Consider the following 24,272-nt stretch of genomic DNA (forward strand, 5'->3'; position numbering starts at 1 on the left):
AAAGAGACGGGTGGAAAGGAAGGAGAACCAAATATATTAAAACATTTAAAGGCACTAGTTTATTTAACTGTAAAATTGCATGAGAATATAAAGTACTACACATCAACGGCAAGTTATGAATGCATTTTAACACTCACCCCAACATACTGCCATTTGATTTCATTATTGTTTTTGATAGTATTTACTCCACCAGTGAGTGGTCGGAATACATTTTAGGCTGTTTTGTAGTATTTCATGCTTGCTTAGAACCACACTTTCACTGCAGCGCTCAGTAGTCTAACAATGGGAAGAGGGTATGTAAAATACGCGGCTGTGATTGGTCCGCAAAGAGCCGTGAGTCGTCTTGCGACATTTTTTTCCACTCAAAATGAGCTATTGGAGCGAGAAGTTTCAGAGTTCACGCAGCCTTTCTCTAAACTCCATTGACGGACCGACACGCACGGATTTTGCTTCTTCTGTCTGGACTATACTACACCCGGGACACCGGATTTACATCACTGCTTGAACCCTTGATACTTTGTTGCTACTTTGTAGCTACAGACAATTTTAACTATAAACTTTCCAACAACAAAAAACATGACCTCGTTCAACAAGGGACCAGCCTACGGATTATCTGCAGAAGTTAGAAGCAAGGTAAAAAAAAAAAAAATGTGAACGTATAGACACACATTCACAATGTGTTTAATGTAGCCAACATTTTGTTTTCTGGAAGGTTGTGTGAATTTTATTTTCGATGTCCTAACAGACTAAAGGTGAGATTTCCAATGAGTCCAATACAGACCTCAATAATTCTCAAGCAGTCAGTAGCAAATACCCTAGCCAGCATATGTTGAACTGACAACAACTACGTGATTCAAAACAACAACAGGGATGGCTATTTCCAACATTGGCTTATTCAAGTTATACCTGGGTAGCAGTCTGTCGCTGGTAAAGGATCCCACTATCATTTTGCTGAGATGGTTCTGCAGGCAGCATAGGATACAACATGTATTGTTTATCATATGCAAAACATCTTGATTACTTTAGGAAACTTTGGCCTATCTATTTGCGATAGTCGTTAAATATTTGACCAGTGAAGTCGATGTGAGGGGGGGGGTTCGGGGGTCACATTTTCTAAGATCCCGTCATTTTTTTTGGCTCTTGGCTTGTGGTCATCTCAAAATCTTCCATGAAGATGAACCAAAATGTTTCTTTCTAAACGAGGAACAATTTTCTGTCTTCATTTGACTGAAGTTGCTGGAGGATTCTAGACAACCTCTTTAATAACTGTTTGATTTAAACTTACGTGAAACGAAAGCCAAGTGCAACTCATTGTTATCCCGGTTTCTGGGAGGAGCCGAACCTAGCAGCCTAATGCATACGAGGCATAACAGCAAGCTGTTGGGACACATGTTGCTGTTAGTCGGGCGTTTTATTTAAAACATATTTTGGATTATTCATGTATGCGAAAAGTCAAGGAACTGATTTCTAAAAAAAATTGATAGGCGATATCTAGGCATACCAGGTAGTAGGCTCGAGAAACTTCAATCGCAGCTAGGACAATGCATGCCCTATCCCAAATCGCGTGGCGCCCCCAACCATTCTTAAATTAAATCAGAAGAGGTTTCTTTCAGCTTTTGAAGTTACCTTCCGACTGCGCATTAGTTACCTCTACTGAGGAGTTAAATTATAACTCAAACTCTGAGAATGGAATTCCGATCCAGTTAAAATTGTAAGAGCATGACATCATCGGTTATCCGATGGAAGTGGGCAGGACTAGTGTTAAATGAATGGTGAACTGCCTGAACCGAACTGAACTGTACCGACTGCCTAAAAGTTAATTTCATCCACCTCCAGTTAAAGAGTTTATATTCTTTCATAAAAGTGGAAGTTGGGCTTTATTTTATGATCAAATTCTAAAGCTTTTGGAGGACAAATGCTTAACATGTGCATTGGGATGCAATGACCTACTAGAAAACATTGTAGATTAACAGATGTAGCCTTGTCAAACCTGTAGCCATAGTTAGGACGCTACAATACCGCTTGATTGAAATTACAGTTATTGTTGAAAATCCTGAATGCTGCTGGAAGAAGATGATCTCGTTCATCTTCATTATGCCTGTGCTACTTTTTAATCATGCATAGTTCTTCATGATTTGTGTGTTTGTGCTGACACATGTGCATTCACTTTCCTTTTGGTATGCATCCATTTTGTTAAATAACCTGTTGCATCTGTGATGCTCCTCAAATTTGTTCAAAATCCCTTATCTGGAGTTTTATTTATCATATTATAGCTCCCTTTAAAACTTCTCTGAAGAGGCATCTGGACAAAGTCTGCATATCTAGTGGGTAGCCTCTGGAAACTCACTTAAGCTGTGATTCTTTGGGTTTACCTCCTCTGATGGAGGATATCTGAGCATGTGGCCAAAGCCCAGCTGCCAAGTCTGGGCTCCAAGTTCTCTTTGGGGGGGCTTTGTTACATAACTCATTTAAAAGTTGGATGCCATTGTCATTGGGCACCCTTTGGTCGGTTTCTATTGCTCTATGCTTGCCTGAGTTGGCGGTTGTTGTTTCATGGCCCAACGACTGTTGTTCACTTATTCCTCTTGTGTTTTAACTCTGTGTAAAATTTGGCACAATGCAGTGCACGTCTCAAAACGCCTTGTGTAAGAAAAGAAAAGAAAATCTGTGCTCAGCCAAGACGGTATTAAAATGAGATATGATCAGCTCCTTTCCTAATGTCAGTCTGGTTTTGAAGTATTCGCCATGAAGGCTACCTAGGGACTGGGGCTTATTTGAAAACAAATATATTTCAATGTTTTTGACAGGAAAGTGGAACACATTGTGTTTTGTGAGTCGTTTTTTCCCGCTTGTATGACTTTGAACCCTACAGACTCTCCCATAACTGTCAGCATTAATTGACAGTCATTAAGTTAGCCTTGTTTAATTCCTCAAAGTGCCAGATGAGAATGTTGGGCAAAATTCGTCAAGGAAAAACATGGTATGCTAATTGAAACCCTTCTAGTTAGGAGTTCCAGCCTTCAAGTCTTCATTTGTTTGCTTGTTATGTGCAAAATAATTTTATTTATCAATACTGTCGGATAAGGTAGGATAGAATGAGAGAAAGTTAGACCTGATTGACTCTTGATATTTACCATGTTGGTGAAAATGTGTTTGTTGTGTGATAACTGGACCAGTGGAGTGTGTATCTGGATATTATTGACCCAGTGAGGTGCTGCTCAGTTGTACTCAAGGGGCCTCCCACCTCTGATAAAAATAAGTAGTTTTGCAGGCTCACATTGTTTGAGGGGTTCTTATTGGGTCAAGATGTTGGTCTTGTTCCTCAGCTTTGACGACTGAGTTATATATTTTAAAATACTCGTGGTTCCTTGGAAAGTTGTGGAATGAGGTCAGAAGTGTCATGTTTCCTTGTAAAACGTCGAGAGAATTGGAAAATATGAAGTTGATGAGGCTAGGCCGTGTCTTTGCACATATTTTACCCTATGTTTATGTAGTTCAATATATCAGTGTTGGGGAGAGCATGGTGTGATTCACTCCTTCAACATAATTTCGACGGTGTCAGAAAGGTCCATTTTGTTTATGGCTAGTTGCCACAACTTTCCTTCACATATGGAAAAATGAAGCAGGGACAGCTGAATTCATAGACTTTGTCCACATCTGATGATTCCCTGATGACCACCTTTTGCTAAACCGAATTTGTGCTTCATTTTAGACATCATCTTACAAGAGGTCTGGGGATGCATTGTTTTTCTTGCACAATGAGGGTCTTTGGAGTAACTGTTGGGTTTTACCCATTGTGGTTTGTGTTTGTGTTTGGGTGGGCGAATTGTTGGCACAGCAGGGAAACAGAGCAAGGGATTGTACTGCATCTGAACCTTTTGTATTTCCCGGAAGAGGACTTGTTGCCAGTTAGTAGAGTTAGAGTCCCACATTAAGGAAAAAAAACTTGCATGCTGACCAATGACAAATGACAAATCCTATTTTGTCGTATTTGATATTGCAACCTTTTTAAGACTTTGCACCGGCTCAACCATTTTATATTTACAGTTTGTAGTCGTGCCAGTACTTTGATTGAATACTCAAAGGAAAGAAAAGTCACTTTGACAAAAAAAAGAAAAACAATGATTGAGCAATCCTTTGCAAGTCCTCTCTCATTTGTTTATAATAACCTTCTGGAGCAGGGCCAGGTCTGGGTTCTGCTGGCGCTGAACTCCCAGCAACATTCTGGATCGCTGAGGGTCCGGGGGTGGGGGTGGGGGGGGGGGGGGGGGGGGGGCGGGCATTGGTTAAAGATACCTTGTGTTGTTTTCTTTTAGTTTTTTTTTTTAACTTCTCTTTTTCACTAATCTGGGAAACTGTTTCTCCTCACTACTCTAGTTCACGCCTGACTGTGGCAAGGCCACCCTGGCTGGTCTCTATTTCCCTGTACTACTGCAAATGTGTGTTACTGCTGTGGTTCTGGGGCTCTGGTGCCCTGGAGGAAAGCCAAGGCCCGAATGAATAGGTCCTCACTCAGGACTCCCTGTCTTGGGAGAGGCCTAAAGGGTTTGTGAAAGAGGGCAATTTGGTAGGATGAAGGACAAGGAGAAGCTAAATGATGTGGTTTTGGTCGCTGTGTGGCATAACCAGACCAGTTATGGCTGGTTGATGTGACGCCTTAGCAATGTCATTTCTTGAAGGGCACTGAGGCGTTTTCAGAGAAGACCCCTCCTTTGCCAGCGTTTAGTAATGTGAAGATAGATGGTGGGACCCTAGGTAGAGGTGGTGGTGGGGTGGGTGTGTGTGTGTGTGTGTGGGGGGGGGTTTCATTAGTTATGCCTGAAATGTGCTGACGAGTGAGATTTTCTCTGGATTGGTTCAGGGTGTGTACAGTACCAGGACTGTCTGTGAACTCTGTGCTGCCATGTTTGGGAAGAACAGGGACATCCTTTTCCTGGACCTATTGTTTAGTTGTCTTTTCCCCTCCTTTAGATATATCCACTGCAAAATGTCCAATGTCCGTGAGTGTTGAACCTTGAAAGGATGCTCTTGAGGGCTTTGTTGACTTGTAGATCTTATCTGGTAGACACAGTGGTGTCTCTGGTATCAGTCTGCATATTGCAGAAAACTCTTGCAACAATCCTTGCAGTGATTCTCAATCGTAAATTGGAAAACAGTTTGCAAAAAACTCATGGACGTGAAGTTTTATGTTGCACACTAGATTTCCAGAGGATGTGTACATTAAAGAAGATGGCGCTGTAAGTCATTGCTGAGAGATTGTTTTGGTTGTGTGATGTTGCCCAGGCTTCTCGGATCTTATGTAAACATTTCTATTTCACTTCACTTGTATAGTCGAGGCAATATCCTCACATGATGTGGTCTGTTGAGCATTGCTAGAGCTAACGCATGGTTAAATATTAATGAGCACCAGCTGGGCTAATTGTGCATATGCAGTGCAATACTTGGTCACATGTAAGATTGAACACATGGATGATCAACATGCTAGTGGGTCACAATTTAGCTGCAGTTTGTGTTGTTCTCTAAACGGCTAACTACATCAGTTAGTTACTTCACTCGATCGTGCATTATCTCTTTCGCATTCTCTCTCGTTCTCTCTCTCTCCCATGGTTGATGAGAATTCCACATTAAGGCTTTTTAGAAGACTTATGAAGGCTTCATTTTAAAAGGAATATTTATCCCGCTGAGAAACTGTCTAGACTTGCATGAAACCATGTACGAATTGTTCTCAAGGGTGAGATCATGCTCAACACGGTTGGTTGTGCCATGATTCTGTGACCTCCCCCTAGCCCTCATCCCCACTTCTCTCCAGATGTTGCCTGGGTTCAGGGACACCATCAGGAAACTGGCTCAGGGGTGGGGCTTGTTGGAGGTTCCAGAAGTTTCCAGAGTGACTAAAATGTAAACTAGTCGTCCCCCCCCAACGCACACACACACACAGATCTCTCTAACAACTCCATCAATATGAAGAGAACTGGATCTATTCTCCACAGCTCCCCACCCACCCCCCCTCTCCTGTGATTTTGGCAGTCTTCCCAGAGAATGACCACTGAAAGAAGTGAAGAGAAGCTGAAGAAGAAAAAAAAAAAAAAAAAAAAAGCGAGTGAGGAAGCAAGCAAAGCTCTACTCTCTAATCTGTCCCTCTCTTGAGCAGTCCATCTGTACTTTCTGGTATTGGTCCCTGGCTTCAGTTTGATGAAGGGTTACTGATTTAATTCCTGCACGAATGCTCCAGAGATGGACGTCTGCGCAGCTCCCATAAACCAACCCCATTCATATCTCCAGTGCCTCACTTCTTCCATTGACTCATGTTTTGGAACAGCACAGATTTGCCCTTTCTAAAGATGGTCACCGCATTCAAGGCCTTGCCCTTTTCATGTCATTTTGTGAAGGGGGTTCATTGAACTGAATGTGGGGGGAAGACCCCTCTGTGATCTGACCTCAAATTGCACAGAGGGACAGGGACACTATGTCCTGCATGCAACAATTCATTCCTTTTTTCCTGTCCCTTATGGTGACCGTCCCATTCCTGCTGACAGTGGTTTGATGTGGATGAGTGATTGACTGTAGTGGGACGAGTGTAGTTGCCCTTTTCTTTGTGTGGGGAGTGCAGGAGCATTCGACTCAACTTTTATGGGCCTGTTCCCTTTCAGGCCTGGATTGAGGCTTTTGTAAAGCTGTCTCTTCTCCTCTCTACTGTGAGAGTACACGTGTATGGCTTTTGTAAAGCTGTCTTCTCCTCTCTACTGTGAGAGTAGACGTGTATGGCTTTTGTCTTTTACGAGTGTTAAGTGTGTTTGCCTGACATTGAACAATTTCTTTCTCCTTTCTCTGTCTGAGCAGCCCGCCAGGGCTACGTGAGTGATGTGGTGGCAAATGAGCTAATATCGGCTCGTAGGGAGTGTGTTGGGTTTAGCGTATGCAAGCAGAGAAGCCAAACAATAAGCGGACTGTGAAATGGAGTAGCGTCCAGATGTTTTCTCTCAGGCTTCCTCCTCCTCCTCCTCCTCCTCCATCTCTCTCTAGCTCTCCCTCTCTCCGGCTCTCTGTCTCTGATTCTCTCTCTAGCACTCTCTCTTGTGTGAGAAATGAGAGGAGTGTTTTACCTTTTTGAAAAGACGGCGTGTTTCATGGTTTAATTTACAGTGGTGTGTGATAGTGGCAGTGGGTGTTGACTGCTGTTACAGAAAGTTTGGGGGGGGGGGGGAGATGTCGAAATATCTATTAATGACTTTGCCGACATCAGAATGACTAAATGTTATCACTAATAGACTCTCGGTGTGTATTTGCGCCCACACGGGTGTGTGTGTGTGTGTGTGCAACCGTCAGCACTGATAACAGCAACTGAAGCCTCCGTACAATCTGAAAGCAATAACTTGGCAGCTTGTCCAAGGGCATGTGGCTGGTTCCATATTTAATGAGAATCCTGCTGATTATCATGTTATGGCTTCAAGGGGATTTGTGTTAGCGTGTGTGTGTGACCGTGAGAGATAGCGAGAGAAAGAGAGAAAGAAAGAGACACATTGGGCCTCTTTGTGCTCTACTTTCACACATGTTGCGGAGGTTTCTGTTTTCCAAAAGATTTTGTGTGGGAAGTTTTTATCTCCTCTCTCTAGCTCTTTGGGGCCCCATCTTGATATCTTCATATCACCACTCTCACTGACTGTGGCCTTCTCTCCTTCAGCACAGCACAGTAGAGAGGATTGGTCTCTTCCTGTGTCTTGTGATAACAAACGTTCATTTTCACAATAGTGCCAAGCAGGAAATACTATCTCATGACGCTCATCATCGAATTAACATTGATTCATTCATGGCTCACCAATCATTAGCACTGATAGTACTTTCTTCCAAGCGTAGTATCTCTTGAGACCTAAACATCAAGTCCAAACGTATTCATTATCTGTTTATCTGACGCGGTGTGTGGAATTGTTTGAGGGTTTGCTGAGAGTCAGGGTGGCATGTGTGGATAACTGGACACTCTGATAAGGAGGCCCTTCTATCTATCTAGGTGTCTGTGCCAGGAACACACACAGCGTTTTCCACTATATACTGCAGGGCCTCTGTTATTTACAGCCCAGAGTGTTTCCTGTGAAGGAACCTGGGAAACAGGAAGCTGATGTCACTCAGTGTGGACACATGCGTCCAATTTCCGATTTCAGTCCGATTTAAATTGGATATTGGACACATGTGACTCCCCAGAACTAGATTCATTGTGTCCAGCTTGAGTCCGACTGGACTCCGATGTAAACCCCTGGACACACGATTCGATTCCGCTGGGAATTGGACTGGGCGCGCATGTGTCTCTCGAAACTAGATTGAAATTGGACAACAACAACTTTTGCACGTGCTTGAGATCGTGCCCACAGACATATACATGCATCATATATGTCTATGATATGATAATCGCTGCTAGACGCTCAGTTCTTGTGCTCCCTCTCATTCACGTTGAAATACTGAAAGCGAAACTGAAACTTATAAACTGCAACGCAACTGTTTGGGACAGAATGCGCTAATTCAGTGAACAAATATTTTCATATTACTTTTTCACCAGTTGTTAGTCATGTAATCCTTTCATATCGATGTGAATCAATCAATACTAATACAAATTTAACTGTGGTGTGTTTTTGTTTCATTTCACAACGTATTTACTGTATAATCAACGGTAGCAGATGTAAACATTCCGCATTTGATTTGAACTGACACGGCCAAGAACTAGTTGTGTCACTGCCATGTGCTTAGAGATAGAGCAGTTAACCCCCCATGGAGACCCCATGGAGAGAATTGAATGGGATCGAAGTGCTGCCATCATGTGCCCGCACTGACTGTCTGACTCACCAAAGGGATTGACCTTTTTCTTTTTTTTTCTTTTTTGTGTGGTGGTGTTGTTGCTGGTGGTGGTGGTGTTGTTGTTGTTGAACTGGGTTTCCAGTCCATGACATGGGACTCCTTGCTTCACATGAAACCGGCCAACCAGACAAAGCTTCTAGCCTTTATCAAATGGATCATCTGCAAGTTATTTTGAAGAGGCGTCACTGCTTTTGTTCTTCTTTGTCCTCCCACATACGTTCCCATGGTTTTTATTTTTACAGTCAGAGGTTAAATGGTTACATAGTGTTTTATTGATGGTCATGCATTGCAATGAGCCCAGAAATAAATGTGTGTTTAATACAACAACTAAACACATAACATAGCGTACCCAAGTTGTTGTTGTTCTCTCCCCCCCCCCCCCTCCGGCACCTCCTTTTCCCTCTCGTAAAGGGATTCCAGTCATCTGTGCCTCTGTCTGTGTTCCCGGGCAGTGAAATAACACTTTGCATCTGGTCTTAATTCGATTTGACACGGCCCAAGTGGAGAAACCCAAGGTCTCCTGATGAGGGCCTAATTATGTAATCAGGCCCCTCACGCTCTCGTCTGTAAAGTATACCCCTCTAGCACAGCCCTCTCCTAGCAGTCACTTGCATATTTTTCAAGACAGCTGAACCCCTGTTCAAAAAAACTATGACTTGTGTTCATCATCTGATCGATGGTTGGGTTTACTGTGCATAGAAATGGGGGTTGTGCTAGGACTTTTATGAATGTCAGTTGGTTTTAGGTGGGGTTATTTATTATTATTATTATTATTATTGTTGTTGTTGTTGTTTTTCTATGTTTTATCTGCGTCATTTTGATTTGTCTCTCTTGTTCCCCAACAGATTGCGCAGAAGTATGACCTTCAGAAAGAGGAGGAGCTGCGCTTCTGGATTGAAGAGGTCACAGGCATGCCCATCGGAGACAACTTCCAGAAGGGCCTGAAGGATGGGGTCATCTTGTGCGAGTGAGTGTGTGTGTGTGTGTGTGTGTGTGTGTGTGTTTTGTCATTGAGAAAGGGCGAGGGTTTCTTTATCGTATTCATGGGTGTTGTGTCTGTACGTGTATATGGGTGGTGTTTTCCTGGTTCCTTTGTGTGTGTGTGCGTTCCTGCTCAGTTCCGGGAGACTGCAGCAGATCTGACAAGGTGACAACTAAGTTTTATTCCATGCAAGGCTTTTCATTAGCGAGACACGATCCATATGACTTGGCATATGGTTTGTGTATGTATGTGCCACTACATTTTAACAAGGATACAACGAAATGTTCTTCCCTTTGGAATAATTCCCTTCTTTGTGACCGTCAATTATAATGGCCTTACATAACAAGCAATGTACTAATAATTTGCGAGGGGTACCTCCAGGAGTTGTTAGAGATGTTAGAAATGGAACTGGAATTGTGTTAGTTTATCTTCTGTTGTTCTCATCCATTGCGATTGGAATAAAAGAATACCGCATTGGGATTTTAAGTGCAGGGATATGCACCTAAACTGATGTAAGTAGTAATCTGTACCAGCCTACCTGAGCAGCACATTTTAAGAGTAACAAATCCGTTATGTTCTTTTAAAGTCATTGCCAGTTGTTTTGCTAGCTGAGAAGGATTGTGAATAATTGATCTATTAAATCGCTGTTTAGGTCTGTAAGTACTGCTCATGGAAAGAATATGACCATGTTCTTTATCTTTCAGATTGATCAACAAACTACAGCCTGGCTCAATAAAGAAAATCAACCATTCACAGCTGAACTGGCACAAGGTAACAACTACTTAGCAATTTTCTTTTTGCTAGGGGGGTCTCCACATTGTGGAGTCTTGTAAAGGAATCGGGTTGTGTTCACATGTGTTCCTTGGGCGGTACTGTTACAGAAATAGCTCTCTTTAACGTTTAATGACATTAAAGACCTGCAGCAACATGGTGTGCCTTGGGAATAATCAGACCTATTCACTAGGCATTTGACCATTCTCACTAACAACAGCTTCTTTATCTGATTATTGCATTCTGATGGTGTTGCTGGAGAGAGAGAGAGAGAGAGAGAGAGCGAGAGAGTGAGAGGGCAAGTGAGAGGGGGGGAAATGATTTTCTCTGTTCCTTTTGTTCCCCCCCTTAGCTGGAGAACCTTGGGAATTTCATCAAAGCCATATTAAATTATGGCTTGAAGCCCAACGACATCTTTGAAGCCAACGACCTCTTTGAAAATGGGAATCTGACTCAAGTCCAGACCACACTGCTTGCTCTGGCTAGTATGGTATGTATACCCCTCAGGTTCTGGGGTTAAGGAGGTTCCTGCACTGTTCTGTTAGTGTCAGGCCATTTAGTCCAAATATAATCTCAAAATCTCTTTTGCTCACTCTTCTGACTTGTTGTTGTTGTGTCTGCCAGGGAAAGACCAAAGGCATGGACTCAAAGATTGACATTGGGGTGAAATACTCGGACAAACAAGCGCGGCATTTCGATGATGAGAAGATGAAGGCTGGCCAGTGTGTAATTGGACTACAGGTAACATTCCACACCTTTTTTTTAGTTCTTTTAGTGTTCTCCTTTAAGATAAACAACTGGATACTGATATAATTGGTGCTTACAAGTACTTCCTGTCTAATGTCACTGCTATTGTGATTCATGTATGTATGTATGTATGTTTGTGAGTTAAATGTATAAACTACTGAATGACCTTAATTTCCCTCGGGATAAATAAAGTATCCATCATCTATCATCATCTATTGCTAATAAATACATTAATAATCAATAATCATGTGGCCCACAGATGGGAACCAACAAGTGTGCGAGCCAGGCTGGCATGACTGCTTATGGGACGAGGAGACATCTGTACGACCCAAAGACACAGACGGACAAGCCTTATGACCAGACCACCATCAGCCTACAGATGGGCACCAACAAAGGAGCAAGTCAGGTACACACAGATTCCCTTTCCTGTGCGCTATGAGGGCATAACAGATGGGTCTCCAGGGGACTGTGTATGGAGACACCTCAGCCTCACACAATTTGACTATAATCATCTCTCGCTCTCGCTCTCTCTCTCTCTGTGTCTCTCTCTCTCTTTCTCTCTTTCTCTCTCTCTCTCTCTCTCTCTCTCTTTCTCTCTCTTGCTTTCTCTCTCTCTCTCTCTCTTTCTCTCTCTCTCGCTCTTTCTCTCTCTCTCTGTCCTTCTCTCTCCAGGCTGGCATGTCTGCCCCTGGGACCAGGCGGGACATCTTTGACAATAAGCATGCACAGCAGCCAGTGGACTCCTCCACCATCTCCCTTCAGATGGGCACAAACAAGGTGGCCTCCCAGAAGGGGATGAGCGTGTACGGGCTGGGCCGCCAGGTCTACGACCCCAAGTACTGCGCCCCACCCACGGAGCCAGTCATCCACGCCAACGGCAGCCAGGGCACGGGCACCAACGGCTCGGAGATCAGCGACAGTGACTATCAGGCTGAGTACCAGCAGGAGGAGTACCAGGGCACTTACGATGATGAGTACAGCGGACACTACAACGACCAGGGCATCGACTATTAGACATGGCCACCCCACCGTTAGTCGAAGCAGTATTAACTAGTGTATTATCAACAGAGCAAGTCTTTTGCTATCCTCGCTAGTCTTCCTATATTTTTTTTTTATCATTTGAAAATGTGGCTATTTAGGCATATATTGCCTGAATGAGCTTTCCCAGCCTTCCATTCAAGAGCAGTTGGAACGGCAGTGCTTTGTTTGTTGGGGATTGTGTTAGAATGGCAAGATGGTGATTTCTGCCATTTAAAGATTGAGACCATTCCTTTTAATTTCTTTTTAATGTTTTTAAAATGTGTTATGAAGTATGGATTACTGTGAAGTCTCCCTTCCCTGCCAACTATGCAGCATCTGCTTCATGCAATAATTCTACCCTTTTTAAATGCCTGATGACTTTTTGTATCAAGATTTCAATATTTTAAAAAGGAAATCAGAATCATCAATCTTAAGGTTTGGCAGCCATTTTGATTTGTCCGAAATGTTTCCTCACTCTCTACTCCGCCCCGTCATGAACTGACATCAATCTTGGGGAAAGTAGACAAGAGTTGAGACCGGAAGACAACTTCTTGCATCATTCCATTTATTTTTTACTTATTTTTCACATCACTGGAAGATCTCTTCTGACTTTCTTGATCGCTTTTCTTCTCTGAACTCACAAAAAGTGTGAGTACTTTGTTCTTTAAGAATACCTTCAGTAGACTGGATGACCAAATTTTTTTTTTCTTTTTAGTTTTCCTGCTTTTACTGCCTAGTTTTTTTTTTTATTTGTGCCATTATGTCTCATGTTTTAAAAAGAAGAGAAAAATCCGATGCACCCACTGTATTTATTATTGCCATGTCTCTCAGTATAAGCCTTTCTTCTGTCATATGGTTCTTTTTATGAATAAATTGTATGTTATAAATAAAGCCTTAAATGCCTTGGTTCTACAAGAATTTCTCTTCACAGTTTACAATTACTAAACAGAAAAAATATGAACTCAAAAACAAATTCTTTTGACATCCTAACCCTCAATCTAGTGTTTCCCTTCATAAAATCGTAATTGATTTTGATCTGAATTAAATGACATGCTTGCAGGAAGTATTTTTCCACCTTGTGATTCGGGTTGGCAGGAGGCTACTGGCCTGCCGAGCAGAGTTGAGCTGAACCGAGTGGGACTTCTGATTACATCAGCTGGCACTGACCTGCTTTATATGTTGGAACAGAGCATGGCTTCAGATGTGCCTATAATCTATTCATACAGGAAGATAGTGTCATAAATCTTTAGGATTTTTTCTTCTTCTTCGAGGCCACAGCCCTGGAGGACATTTTGGAGGGGATTTTTTTTGGTCTTTTTTTTTTTTTTTGAAAACTACCCTCCAGTCAATATCCCACAGTTTCTGGAAACAGTTATATAACTATGCTGAGTGGAAAACCAGAGTCGAGAGTGCTGCAACTCGGCGCAAAAAATATGACTGACGAGAAAATTGTGTCTTGTTCTTCTACATGTATCATATGTAGAGAGTTTAAAGTATTTATTTTTGTCATGATTTGTTGAGATGGGTGTTTTTTTTTTTTCTTACGAGTGTATTCCTGTTCTTGCATTGGAAACACGTGCAGTGGTTGATCTCAATCAAGACCAGATCAACAGGGCTGACATGCTACGCTGGGTTGCCGAGCAGATCTCTCTGCACATAAACAACAGAGGAGTTATGAGGGTATGGGATTCAGGCCCCCTTTAGCCAACATCCAACACCGAGTGACCTGGGACATCTAACGGGCCTTTGTGTTCGATTAAGCTCGTCATTCTTTCTTCTTCCCCAGTCATGAATGCAAAGTACTGGGGGGCTGATGGGGGTCGCAATGAAAGCGATGTGATGAGTGTGTGCTGGGCAGGAGTAACATTCCTCGTTGGTAGGCATGGATGAGCGATCGAGCGCTTAAGCCCTCCGCCTGTGCTGGACTTGGCCTGGGAAGAAACCAGTAATTCAGTCAAGGCCTCTGCTAGGAAGGAATGTGAAGTTTGGGCCAGTGAGCTCCTTGGCTACATTGTGAGTGTGTTGCACTGCACCATGGGACATGTCGCGTAATTTGTATGCTAGGTGTGTAGGGTACAAATCCCTCAAGAAACAGGGAGAGAATCTCAAGAGTGCTCTCTCTCTCTTTCTCTCTTTCTATCTGTTGCTGCCTATATAGATATTTTTTTGGGGATAATTGAAATGCAGCCTTGGGGATTGTTTACCCAAGTGGCATGACAGCAGTGGGTCCATGCACTCAGCTGAAAAGGTCTTGTGCAATGGATGATGGGAACCCCACGTGAGGGCGCGAAAAGCATTGCCGGTAAAAGGTACAGTCCAACCGGTGTCTAGAAAGTAACCAATGGGCTGCCTGAGAAAACCATGGCATTTATTCAATCTCTCTCTCTCTCGCTCGCTCCTCTCTCTCTCTCTCGCTCTCTCTCACGCCTGCCTCTCTTTCTCTTTCTCTTCCATCTTTTTTTTATCCCGCAGACTGCTGCCTAGGAATAATCACTGCTTTGTGTGTTGGCTGTGGAATCCGGGACGAAAATGCAAGACTCAATTATAGAGAGGGCCCCCAAAAAAATTGGTTACCGCAGCAACCACGGAAAAGGCCTTTAAAGACAAGCAGAAACCCAAACCAGTCCTGCAGCATTGAGCTTAGAGTACTGGAAACCTCAGGCGTGAGTTACACCCCCAGCCTCACCGACCCTGCCACCCCACCCCACCCCATCCTCCCCCCTCTCCTCCAACAGCAGAGGCTGCTCCAGGCCAAAAGCATGTCAAGCAGCTACCGCACTAAAACCCTTTGATAAATGGTGCATGCATGTTTGCTAAGCTACATTGCTATGGGCTCTTTCACTGTACTTTCTAATGAGCAGCAATTGGGGCTGGGCTTGCTGTTGCTTTTCTGTGAGGCTGGGAGAGTAGTTAACATTCTGGAACAAAAGCATAGGCCTATGGGAATGACAAATAGCAGTCTGACTAATTCTGGGAAAGCAGTATTAGACTCATTCGGGTAGCTACCAAAGCTTCAGCCATCCTGAAACTCACATAATACATGTCCCAGACAGACTGGCAGACTAACCTTTATCTTGGCTCACCTGACCGTAGTAATTTGTAATTTGTTTGTAATAGTCTTATGAAGAACGGAAAACTCCAAAGATATCATTGCCCTGTGGCACATTCATTGATTTCACCACAGAGCTTTTGCAAGAAATGCGATCAAGACTGTGAGGAGCCCAGTGGCCCGTGGAGAAGTCCAAAGACAACAGAGAGAGGTAGAGCAGGGGAGAGGAATGCGTCCGGCAGGCCTGGGGGGGGGGGGGGGGAGGGTTGTATCTGTTAAAGCAGTCTCAGCCATTGCAGTCTGCTCCATATTAGCCAAACACCCTCATGCTAGCTTTCTCCTCCAGGCTGTAACTCGTAGCACCTTAGCCAGAGATGGGGGAGGAGGGGGGATATATATTGAGCTCCAGACAGACACAGATGTGGGTGGGAATAGGAGAGGAGGTGGGGGAGGGGGGTGATGCATTTCCTGCAGCTGACGTTCTGCTGATCACCATGAGATACAGCCCCCACCGGTGGGAGCTGGGCTGGGGTCCAGCGCCCACGGGAATGCCTGGAGGAGAGTCAGGCCTCGCTCTTCTTCAACTTATTCTCTCTTCATTTCATTCTCGTCTTTTTTCCCCCTCGTGTCTCTATCTATCTTTTTTTTCCTCCTCTTTGTTCTCATTCCTACTCTCTTGATCTTTCTCTCTCAGAGTCCATCTCAAAAAGGAACAAGCTCTTCACCAGTACCCCTCAGCCCCCCTTCCTCCATCCCCTCCGAACAAAACAAAATGGCCACCAGACATGACCCTGTACTCTGCTCTTCGATCGGGACTTTCCCTCGGCAGCACTCGACACACAAGGAAGCTATTCAGCCTGCTTGAAATTGTCTTTAGGCAAGGCTTCAGTAGTAACTCTGCCTCAGCGCAGCATCTCAGAAAGGCTGTGCTGTTACTGTATGGCTTTCTTGTTCACTTGATCAAAGGTTATGGTATAATAAGCGTATAATCCTCCACGGTTACAGTTATTGCTTCTCTGGCTGATAAAAAAACACCCCAAGGATCTGTCTGTCTGTCTAGTGCTTGTTCTTTGCAAATTACACTTAACGCGACTGAGAAGAGAATCACACTTTTAAGTTTTTGTGCTCTGGCGTCAACGATCCTAATCAGAAGCTCCTCTTAATGGCGTGACTTGTGGTGTTTGGGTTGGACGTGACGTGAATGAGATGCGAGACTTCCTCACACGCTGATGGACTGCTGTTCACAGAAAACCCTGAAATCCCCTCTGAGAGTATACACATTTCAGCAAGTGCAAGAGTTTGGCAAGTACCCCCTCTCGCGGCCTCGCGGCCTCTCCACCCCCCCCCCCCCCCGACAAAGCCCAGCCCAGCAGCAGACTCCAGGATAGATTACTGAGCAACTCCAACCTGATGGAGGAGGAATGTTGGGACGGATTTTCATTTATTTATTTATTTTATCTCTAACTCTCAATCTCTTTGTGTATTATATCCATCCAGTGAAGGGGGTATTTTGTATAGATGGCTCTCGCTTGTCTCTGTGGCAGAAGATAAACTGGATCTGTCAACCTCTCATGGGTTAGAAGGGAATCGTAATCTCTGATATATAGACTACTTGTTGCTTTTGGAGCATACCTTAAATCCGCTTGGTATGCATTTGAAATACAGCAAGACAGGGCAACACTGAATCAACAGAAGCAGAACATTCAAGAAAGGACCTGTGCAACCCTGAACAGCCCAGCTTGAGTTTGAGAACAATGGCGTGTGTATCACATGGGGTGGCGCATGGAGTTCCCCAAAGCGATTTCATCTTAGCCAATAAAAGACAAGGTAAGGTTTCCTTTGGTTTATAGCCAATTAGTCAACCCAGTGGGCCTACTCCATAGACAGAGAACTCCCATACATGCACTCCATATGCAGGCCTCAATGTATAAACATCTCTGGAGACTGGGCGTCGCAGGATACTCTAAAGCCACACAAACAGTGGAGAAAGCACAGGAGGAAGCATTTCTTATGATTTAATAAGAAAGGGGGTACCAGTGAGGTCTATTTAGATGCGGCTCTTTGGCACGGAGTAATCTGATAGCACTGTGACCACAGTTGCAGACGCATTAACTTGGAGGTTTCGTAAAAAGAAAACAAGCCTCAAAGAGAGAGATTGTGAGAGACCATAGGGCTGTAAAAGTAGTTAGGGGAGGAATTGCTAACCGGTAAGAAGTTCTGGCTGCAATGAGAAAGCAGATACCAAGTGCATGGCTGCCTACCAGGTCGGAGAGGCTTTGCATTTCACCAAGGGCCCAAACACAGCCGACAAAAGGAGAAAAAAGCCATCAATCCCCCTCTCCCACCGATGCCAGAATAATCTTCTATAAACACGAGCACCCCCCACTCCACCTGGCCCCTCAATGAGTGTTCCCTTTCGACACCTTTTCACAGAAGGCAGCCTGTTCCCCTGCACAAAAGCCCCTTTGAAAGGCTTTTGTTGAGGAGGAATTCGGCCCAAGCCCCTAGACCTTGCGAGCTGATGAGTCTGGTTGAGATTTGGGCATATTACATAATGTGTGCAGCACAACGCACACTCGAGCTCACGTATACATCACACATACATGCATGCACAAACTCTCTCACACACACACACACACACACACACACACACACACACACAAACACACACACACAAACACACACACACACACACACACACACACACACACACACACACACACACACAAGCACACTCTCCTTCACCTTCATTTAAATATGAGGTGGAGTGCCGCTGAACAGAGGTGGTCTGTGATTATTTGGGCCCTCACACTCAATTAATAGGGGAGCGCCGCCCAAACGTAACAGTGCCAGCCTGTCTGCAGTCATGTTGTCATGGACAACACTTGCGTAATCCTATGTTCGATGCTTGTTTTCCTGTCACCAAATCCACTGAATATGCTTTGTGTATTGACTGAAGAAGGCTCTTTATACATAGGGTGACCTCACCATGCTCTGCTGTGTTTATGATTTGCTTCTGGCCAAAATAAGCGTAGACAAACTGCTTATCAGTGGCACTGCTGTTTACTGTTAACCAATGAGCTTTACACAAACACAACCAGAGTCATAGCACGGCAATGTCTCAAACAGCATTTACATTTACATTTACATTTAGTCATTTAGCAGACGCTCTTGTCCAAAGGGTCGTACAAGGGAGAGAACAGTCAAGCTACGAGCAAAAGAGACCTAGTGTAACAATAAATACTATTTTACATAAGAAATAGAAAAAAAGTGCAGGAATGTAACTGCTGTAAGGGCAAGTTAAGTACAAGTAGAAGTGCAAGTTAGGAAGAAAGGTGTTCTTTGACGCGTTGGGTCTTCAAGAGCTTCTTAAAGGTAGAGAGGGACGCCCCTCTGGTAATGCAAGGCAGCTCGTTCCACCAAGGTTGCATAGCATCTCTTGTTTCCACAGTGCTGATACAGCTACCTTCACTACATCATGGTATGCCTACACCAAGCTCCTTCTGCCTCCATTAATCATAACACAAACTGATTGGGATTATCCTGGGTATCCTCAAACCTCAGTGAAACTATTACAAAGGTCTCGGACATCTCTGAAATATTCACTCTGCACAGAGCAAAGCATTTCTAAACATACAATATTGATTTTTTTTTTTTTTTTTTAAAAGCTGACGTGTTTATTGGACCCTTTAAGTAAAATACAAAAAGTAAATAAGAATAGCCTTTATGATGTTTTTGTTTTTGTATCATATTTGATGCATCAGGTCTTTATGAGAATTTATTGATCACACTTTTTTTTTTAAATGCAGTAACAAAAACAAACATTGTTCATTTTGGAATATTTCATGTGATATTTCATGTGAGACCTTTTTACAACCTTTTAATTTTGCCTTATTGTGGCCAAAAAAAAGAACAAAACGTTTTTGGATATTATCACCCCCTAGTGGTCAAATGATGCAACAGTTTTGCACCACCTCAGGAAGAGATCATATACCAAGTTATGTATCCTCAACGAGATATGATCTTTCTGTCATCATCATGAATTGCAGAAATAGCATTCAAATGCCAACTACTGCCTACAGTGCACGTATAATCAACCAAAGGGCAGAATACGTTTCAGATTCCATACAACAGGTTTTTCAGGAAAGTGTTTTCATTTTTTGAAAGTAGTCTATCAGTCTCAAAAACTCACAAAGCAAATATGATACAGCAGTGGCTATAAGGTTAAGTAAAAGTAACATGCCATGTATTGGATAAACAGAAGAGGGTGCATTTACATTGATATGGACTGTTAAGTGTCAAAAGAGGCAAAAAGTGGCTGCTGTATTGGCAAAACTGATACAACATACAAGTTCCTTGTTGCAGTTACTTACTTTTCTCGCATTTTGACTCACATATTTTATTTTATCTTTTGACTCAATAAACCAATATCTCTAGGATCCTTAGGTTTCCAAAAATGTATACTGTATGTCCACCTGTGCACAAACCATGTCAAGCGAACACATGGTGTGACTTGTTGTTGTGACATCTTATGGATGATTTGTTTGAAATTGGGAAAATATCTTCTACATGCGATTATTAATGAGCCTACAAAATCCTATTAAGATTGTATTAGCTGCTGAATTTTGATTGGCCATTGGTAACCATTTTGTTGAGCAAGCCAGATGGAACTTCAGGAAATGTGAGCAAACACAGCCAAGCCAACACAGCATACCATATTTCTGAATTTTAGCAGAAGTGGTTCCTGAGATATTAAAAATATGTAAGTTACAGTTACCCCATGGACCAAATGGAACAAACTGGGTGTGCATCCAAAGAATGTCACCAAGTGCAACCACACCAAATCTCAGCTTTGAGATGTTGACATGTGTCGATTGCAGCATCCCCTTTGAACGGAATTTCATTTATTTGACGTCCCAAGAATGGAGTAGTGATGCATCATGGCACATTTTGTGAACTTTGAACCTTTTTATCACAAGATACTCCAAAAATGAGTTGTTATAAGCAAAGGTCGTGCACCTCCTAGAAGCCAACCTGCCAAAAAGAAATTCCTAATTTTTGATGAAACGGTTGTCGAGCTGTTGCCCAAAAATGTGCATTGAGCCTACACCACTTCAGGGGGTGCTAGCACCAAGGGATACGCCCACCTAGGGACACAAACTTTATGTTTGGTATCAGACATGCGTGGCCACAATCATGGCAAGTTTCATTTGGATTGGTGAAGTCTAAGGGTATCATATTGATGACCACAAATCGGAGCTGGGTGGAACCAATAAAAAAAAAAAAAATACATAAACTTACAATAGAAATCAAACACTTTAAGGTCATGACATGTTTGTATGTTTTTTTCTGGCATCAGTACATTGAGGGTTAGTGATCCTTTGTTAGAAATACTGATTTCATGTCAGCCAGGTTAATAATAGGCACAAATAGCTTGCAGGCAGAAGCCATATAATCAGGAGGACTATGCACTTTGATTTACTATAAACATCCTGGGTGTTCTATTTTTGGAAAATTGAAATGGCAGAAAGCACAGGCCTATTAATCACTGTGATGGCAAAATCCTGACTGAATTTTAACACCAATTTTAAAGCCAGGATTTATGACCTGACTGTGTCCGGTTGTATCACATCTGAGCCTTGTGGTTCTTATCGGACCCTTAAACCAAGTTTAATGTGTGGTCATTGTCTTTGCTGGGTCGTCTTCAGGCAAACACTGCCTAGTCACAGACACAATAGTGTTCCTTCTGAAAAAAAACTTCAAGAGCTCTTTGCACCAGATTGTAGCCTATTCCAGATGGAGTCAAAAAAGCCCAATTTTAACCGGAAGCCCTATCAATTTCCTGATGTATTAAAATTAGAGGGTGCATGGAATCAAATGGCTTGTAGCCTACAGGAAGATGAGAGACATATGTAACAATGGCAATGCATATGATTTACTGTTTCCTATCCAATGCATAGAGAGACTGTTGTTCTGTCTGAAGGTGGCGTGGAGCAGTATTAAAGCTGCTGTCAGATGGCTGTAGGAGGGGGCGTGGAGAATAAAGGGCTGGGATGGGGGACATGGATCTTCCAAGAAAGGAAAAAACACTGGCCCTTTTGTACGACGATCTCTTTCTATTTGGCCTTCAAAGGAAGAGAAAAACACTTGTGTCCCTGTTGGAGGTGCTCAACGTAAGAACATTAGTAGAATTGTCATGGTGGAGAACCAGGATTGTTGAGTGAAACCTCATCATTTCGCTTGAAGATTTAAGAGAAGCCACCATACTGTGGTTACAGAAAATGTCGGTGGCTGAGTACAAAGCTGAAGAAGGTTGAAGTTGGCCCAATAAATGGTGAAAACTGATGTAGACTTGTCCAAGTATCAGGCAAAAGGAGTCAATGTGTTGGGGAGAGCGACAGAAGTCTTGCCTGCAATCCAGTAGAATAAGTTTAATTATTGTCATCATCATCAGCATCATCACCATCATCAGAATCAAATGTACGTTATGGGTTTACAGCAACCTATAGCCACAGGCAGACATCCAACTGGAGACTTGGGTTGGATAGATGTTGAGTCTGAGGGTGCTGACTAAATCAGGCTGAGACAGCTCTCCAGTTACACCAATATACGGTAATCCTCCCAGTTCGCAAAATTGATAAATAGTGGTCCACATCAAGCTGTGGTTTGTTAAATATTAAATGGTAAAGATGAAGAAAGCTAACAGTACTGCTTTGGAAAATGGGACTAAGATACCCAAAGGATTCGTCAATACGATACAAATAAAGTATTAATCTCGTTGTTATGCCTGAGTCTTCTTGACTAATCTTGTGAATGTGGCAAATATAACATTTATTTAGTGACGCATCAGAATTTTCAAAACTTGACAATTGTAGGTTTGAAGATCACTTGTAGGTTCAAGTGTCAACTAGTTCCAAGAGATATTTCATGTCAAATATGTCCAGAATTATGAACTTTAATGCCTCAGTTTTAATTTAACCAGGTCAAGTTCTAAGCGAAAGGATAAATCCATATAACAATCAGAATAATAATGTTCATTATCTCATAGAAATGTATCTCAGGGAATGTTTTGTATGTAATGTGTGTATAAAATCTGCCTATTCAGAAAGTGTACGTGTGTTTTGCTTACCCTAGGATATAAATAAGCGAACAGAATGATGTCAAGGAGTCTAAAGGGTAACACACAAGTTGGATCTAATTCAAAGAGGTGCTGTGTTAATCTAAATTGTTGCGGTCAATTTGACCTCAAACATAAAATTGGTGAGGAATGTGAAGATAACAAGAGGGTTAAACTATTTATCTTCCTCTCACTACTATGCTGAACAGAATGGGTGTGCCACTGTAACAGATTTAGTGCCTGAAGATGTCCAGAGTAGATAACGTATCTATTTCCTTTGCCACCGCGCTCACTCACCCTCTGAGTCCCTCTTCCCCGCTTTCTTTCTCACACATATTCTCTGTTTCCTCAGGAAATATTAGAGTGGGAGTTGTCAGAGCAGAGAGTAATGGACCTTCAACCACTCACCCACATTCATGTATGGTTTGCGCCATCTAGTGGACGTAGTAAGAAAGCAACACAAAATGCTCCAACAGCGATATTTCGGATCAAGTGATCTAACTGTAGGTTACGTAATCAACAAGAAAAGGCCAAATACAAAGACAGCTGTGTGAGATTCAGCAGAGGCGCATTGTTTAGGTAAAGAATGATTATGCTGTTTTTATTGCCTCTTGGCGATGGCCCATATGTTTGGCCCATATTTTCCACTGTGGTTTCACAGGTGAAATCTAATCAGGAGCGAAGTCTTGTCTGGTGACTGTGCTTTGTTAATGATTCCTAACATCAACCAAGAGCAAACATAAGCCATTCACTCAGTAGCCTGTGTCAAACTGACCTTGGTACAACAGACTGGGCGTGAAATGTAGTTGTGGTCAGTTTCTTGGAGTCGCTGGCCCTGATGCTGCTGCCCCAGCAGATGGCTGTAAGGAAAATTGCACTTGCCACAATAGACTGGTAGAAGATATGCAACATCTTGCTGCACACATTGAATGACTTAAGCTTCCAGAGTTTACTCTTTCCCTTTCTGCAGACAACCTCATAGAGAAGGCTTGCTTTGCTTTGTGCAGGGGAGCCCATATTTGGCTGTGGAGAGAAGGATGCTACAAAAGCTGCTCAACATAATGGCCAACGCAATTTTTTTAGCTATTTTAGTAGTGTGTGTGTGTGTGTGTGTGTGTGTGTGTATGTGTGTGTGTGTGTGTGGGGGGGGGGGCGTGTGTGTGTGTGTGTGTGTGTGTCTGTGTGTATGTGTGTGTGTGTGTGTGTGTGTGTGTGTGTGTGTGTGTGTGTGTGTGTGTGTGTGTGTGTGTGTGTGTGTGTGTGTGTGTGTGTGTGTGTGTGGTGTGTGTTTGTGTGTGTGTGTGTGTGTTTGTGTGTGTGTGTATATGTAATTCTGTATTATATCTTATTATTACCTTCCTCATTGTGTGTGTTTTTGTAGGTTATGTGGTTTTTTTTTGTCATTTATGTGAATTGCTGCTGCAACACTGACATTTTCCATTCAGGATCAAGTACTTTATCTATCTATCTATCTATCTATCTATCTATCTATCTATCTATCTATCTATCTATCTATATATCTATATATCTATCTATCTACGTATGTCAACTGTAAAGCACTGGTGCAATCTAGATAGTGACACTCTACTGCACTGATATTATATTATATATAACTTAGATATGAGGCGACATCAGGCTTTTTTACTTTGGAAGCCTAAGGTCAAATTATTAAAAACACCCTGCTCCATAACCCTGTGAATAGACAGCAAGGGATACCCAAATCCTATTAAATGGATATCTCC

General features: G+C 42.8%; 1 protein-coding gene across 1 annotated transcript; it reads left to right on the plus strand.

The window, feature by feature from the left end:
• Positions 1-406: 406 nt before the first annotated feature.
• On the plus strand, positions 407-13,267 carry cnn3a (calponin 3, acidic a). Its single transcript, XM_080855044.1, has 7 exons — positions 407-633; positions 9,690-9,811; positions 10,531-10,597; positions 10,950-11,087; positions 11,222-11,338; positions 11,604-11,750; positions 12,017-13,267. The coding sequence occupies exons 1-7, from the start codon at positions 577-579 to the stop codon at positions 12,356-12,358; spliced, it is 990 nt and encodes a 329-aa protein (XP_080711170.1). The 5' UTR covers positions 407-576; the 3' UTR covers positions 12,359-13,267.
• Positions 13,268-24,272: the final 11,005 nt, after the last annotated feature.

The sequence above is a fragment of the Sprattus sprattus genome, assembly GCF_963457725.1.
Source record: "Sprattus sprattus genome assembly, chromosome: 17".
Lineage (NCBI taxonomy): Eukaryota > Metazoa > Chordata > Actinopteri > Clupeiformes > Clupeidae > Sprattus > Sprattus sprattus.

Coding starts and splice junctions, on each gene's coding strand:
- cnn3a (XM_080855044.1), top strand. CDS start 577: ATGACCTCGTTCAACAAGGGACCAGCCTACGGATTATCTGCAGAAGTT. Junction 634..9,689: donor CTGCAGAAGTTAGAAGCAAG/GTAAAAAAAAAA, acceptor GTTCCCCAACAG/ATTGCGCAGAAGTATGACCT. Junction 11,088..11,221: donor TGCTTGCTCTGGCTAGTATG/GTATGTATACCC, acceptor TGTGTCTGCCAG/GGAAAGACCAAAGGCATGGA.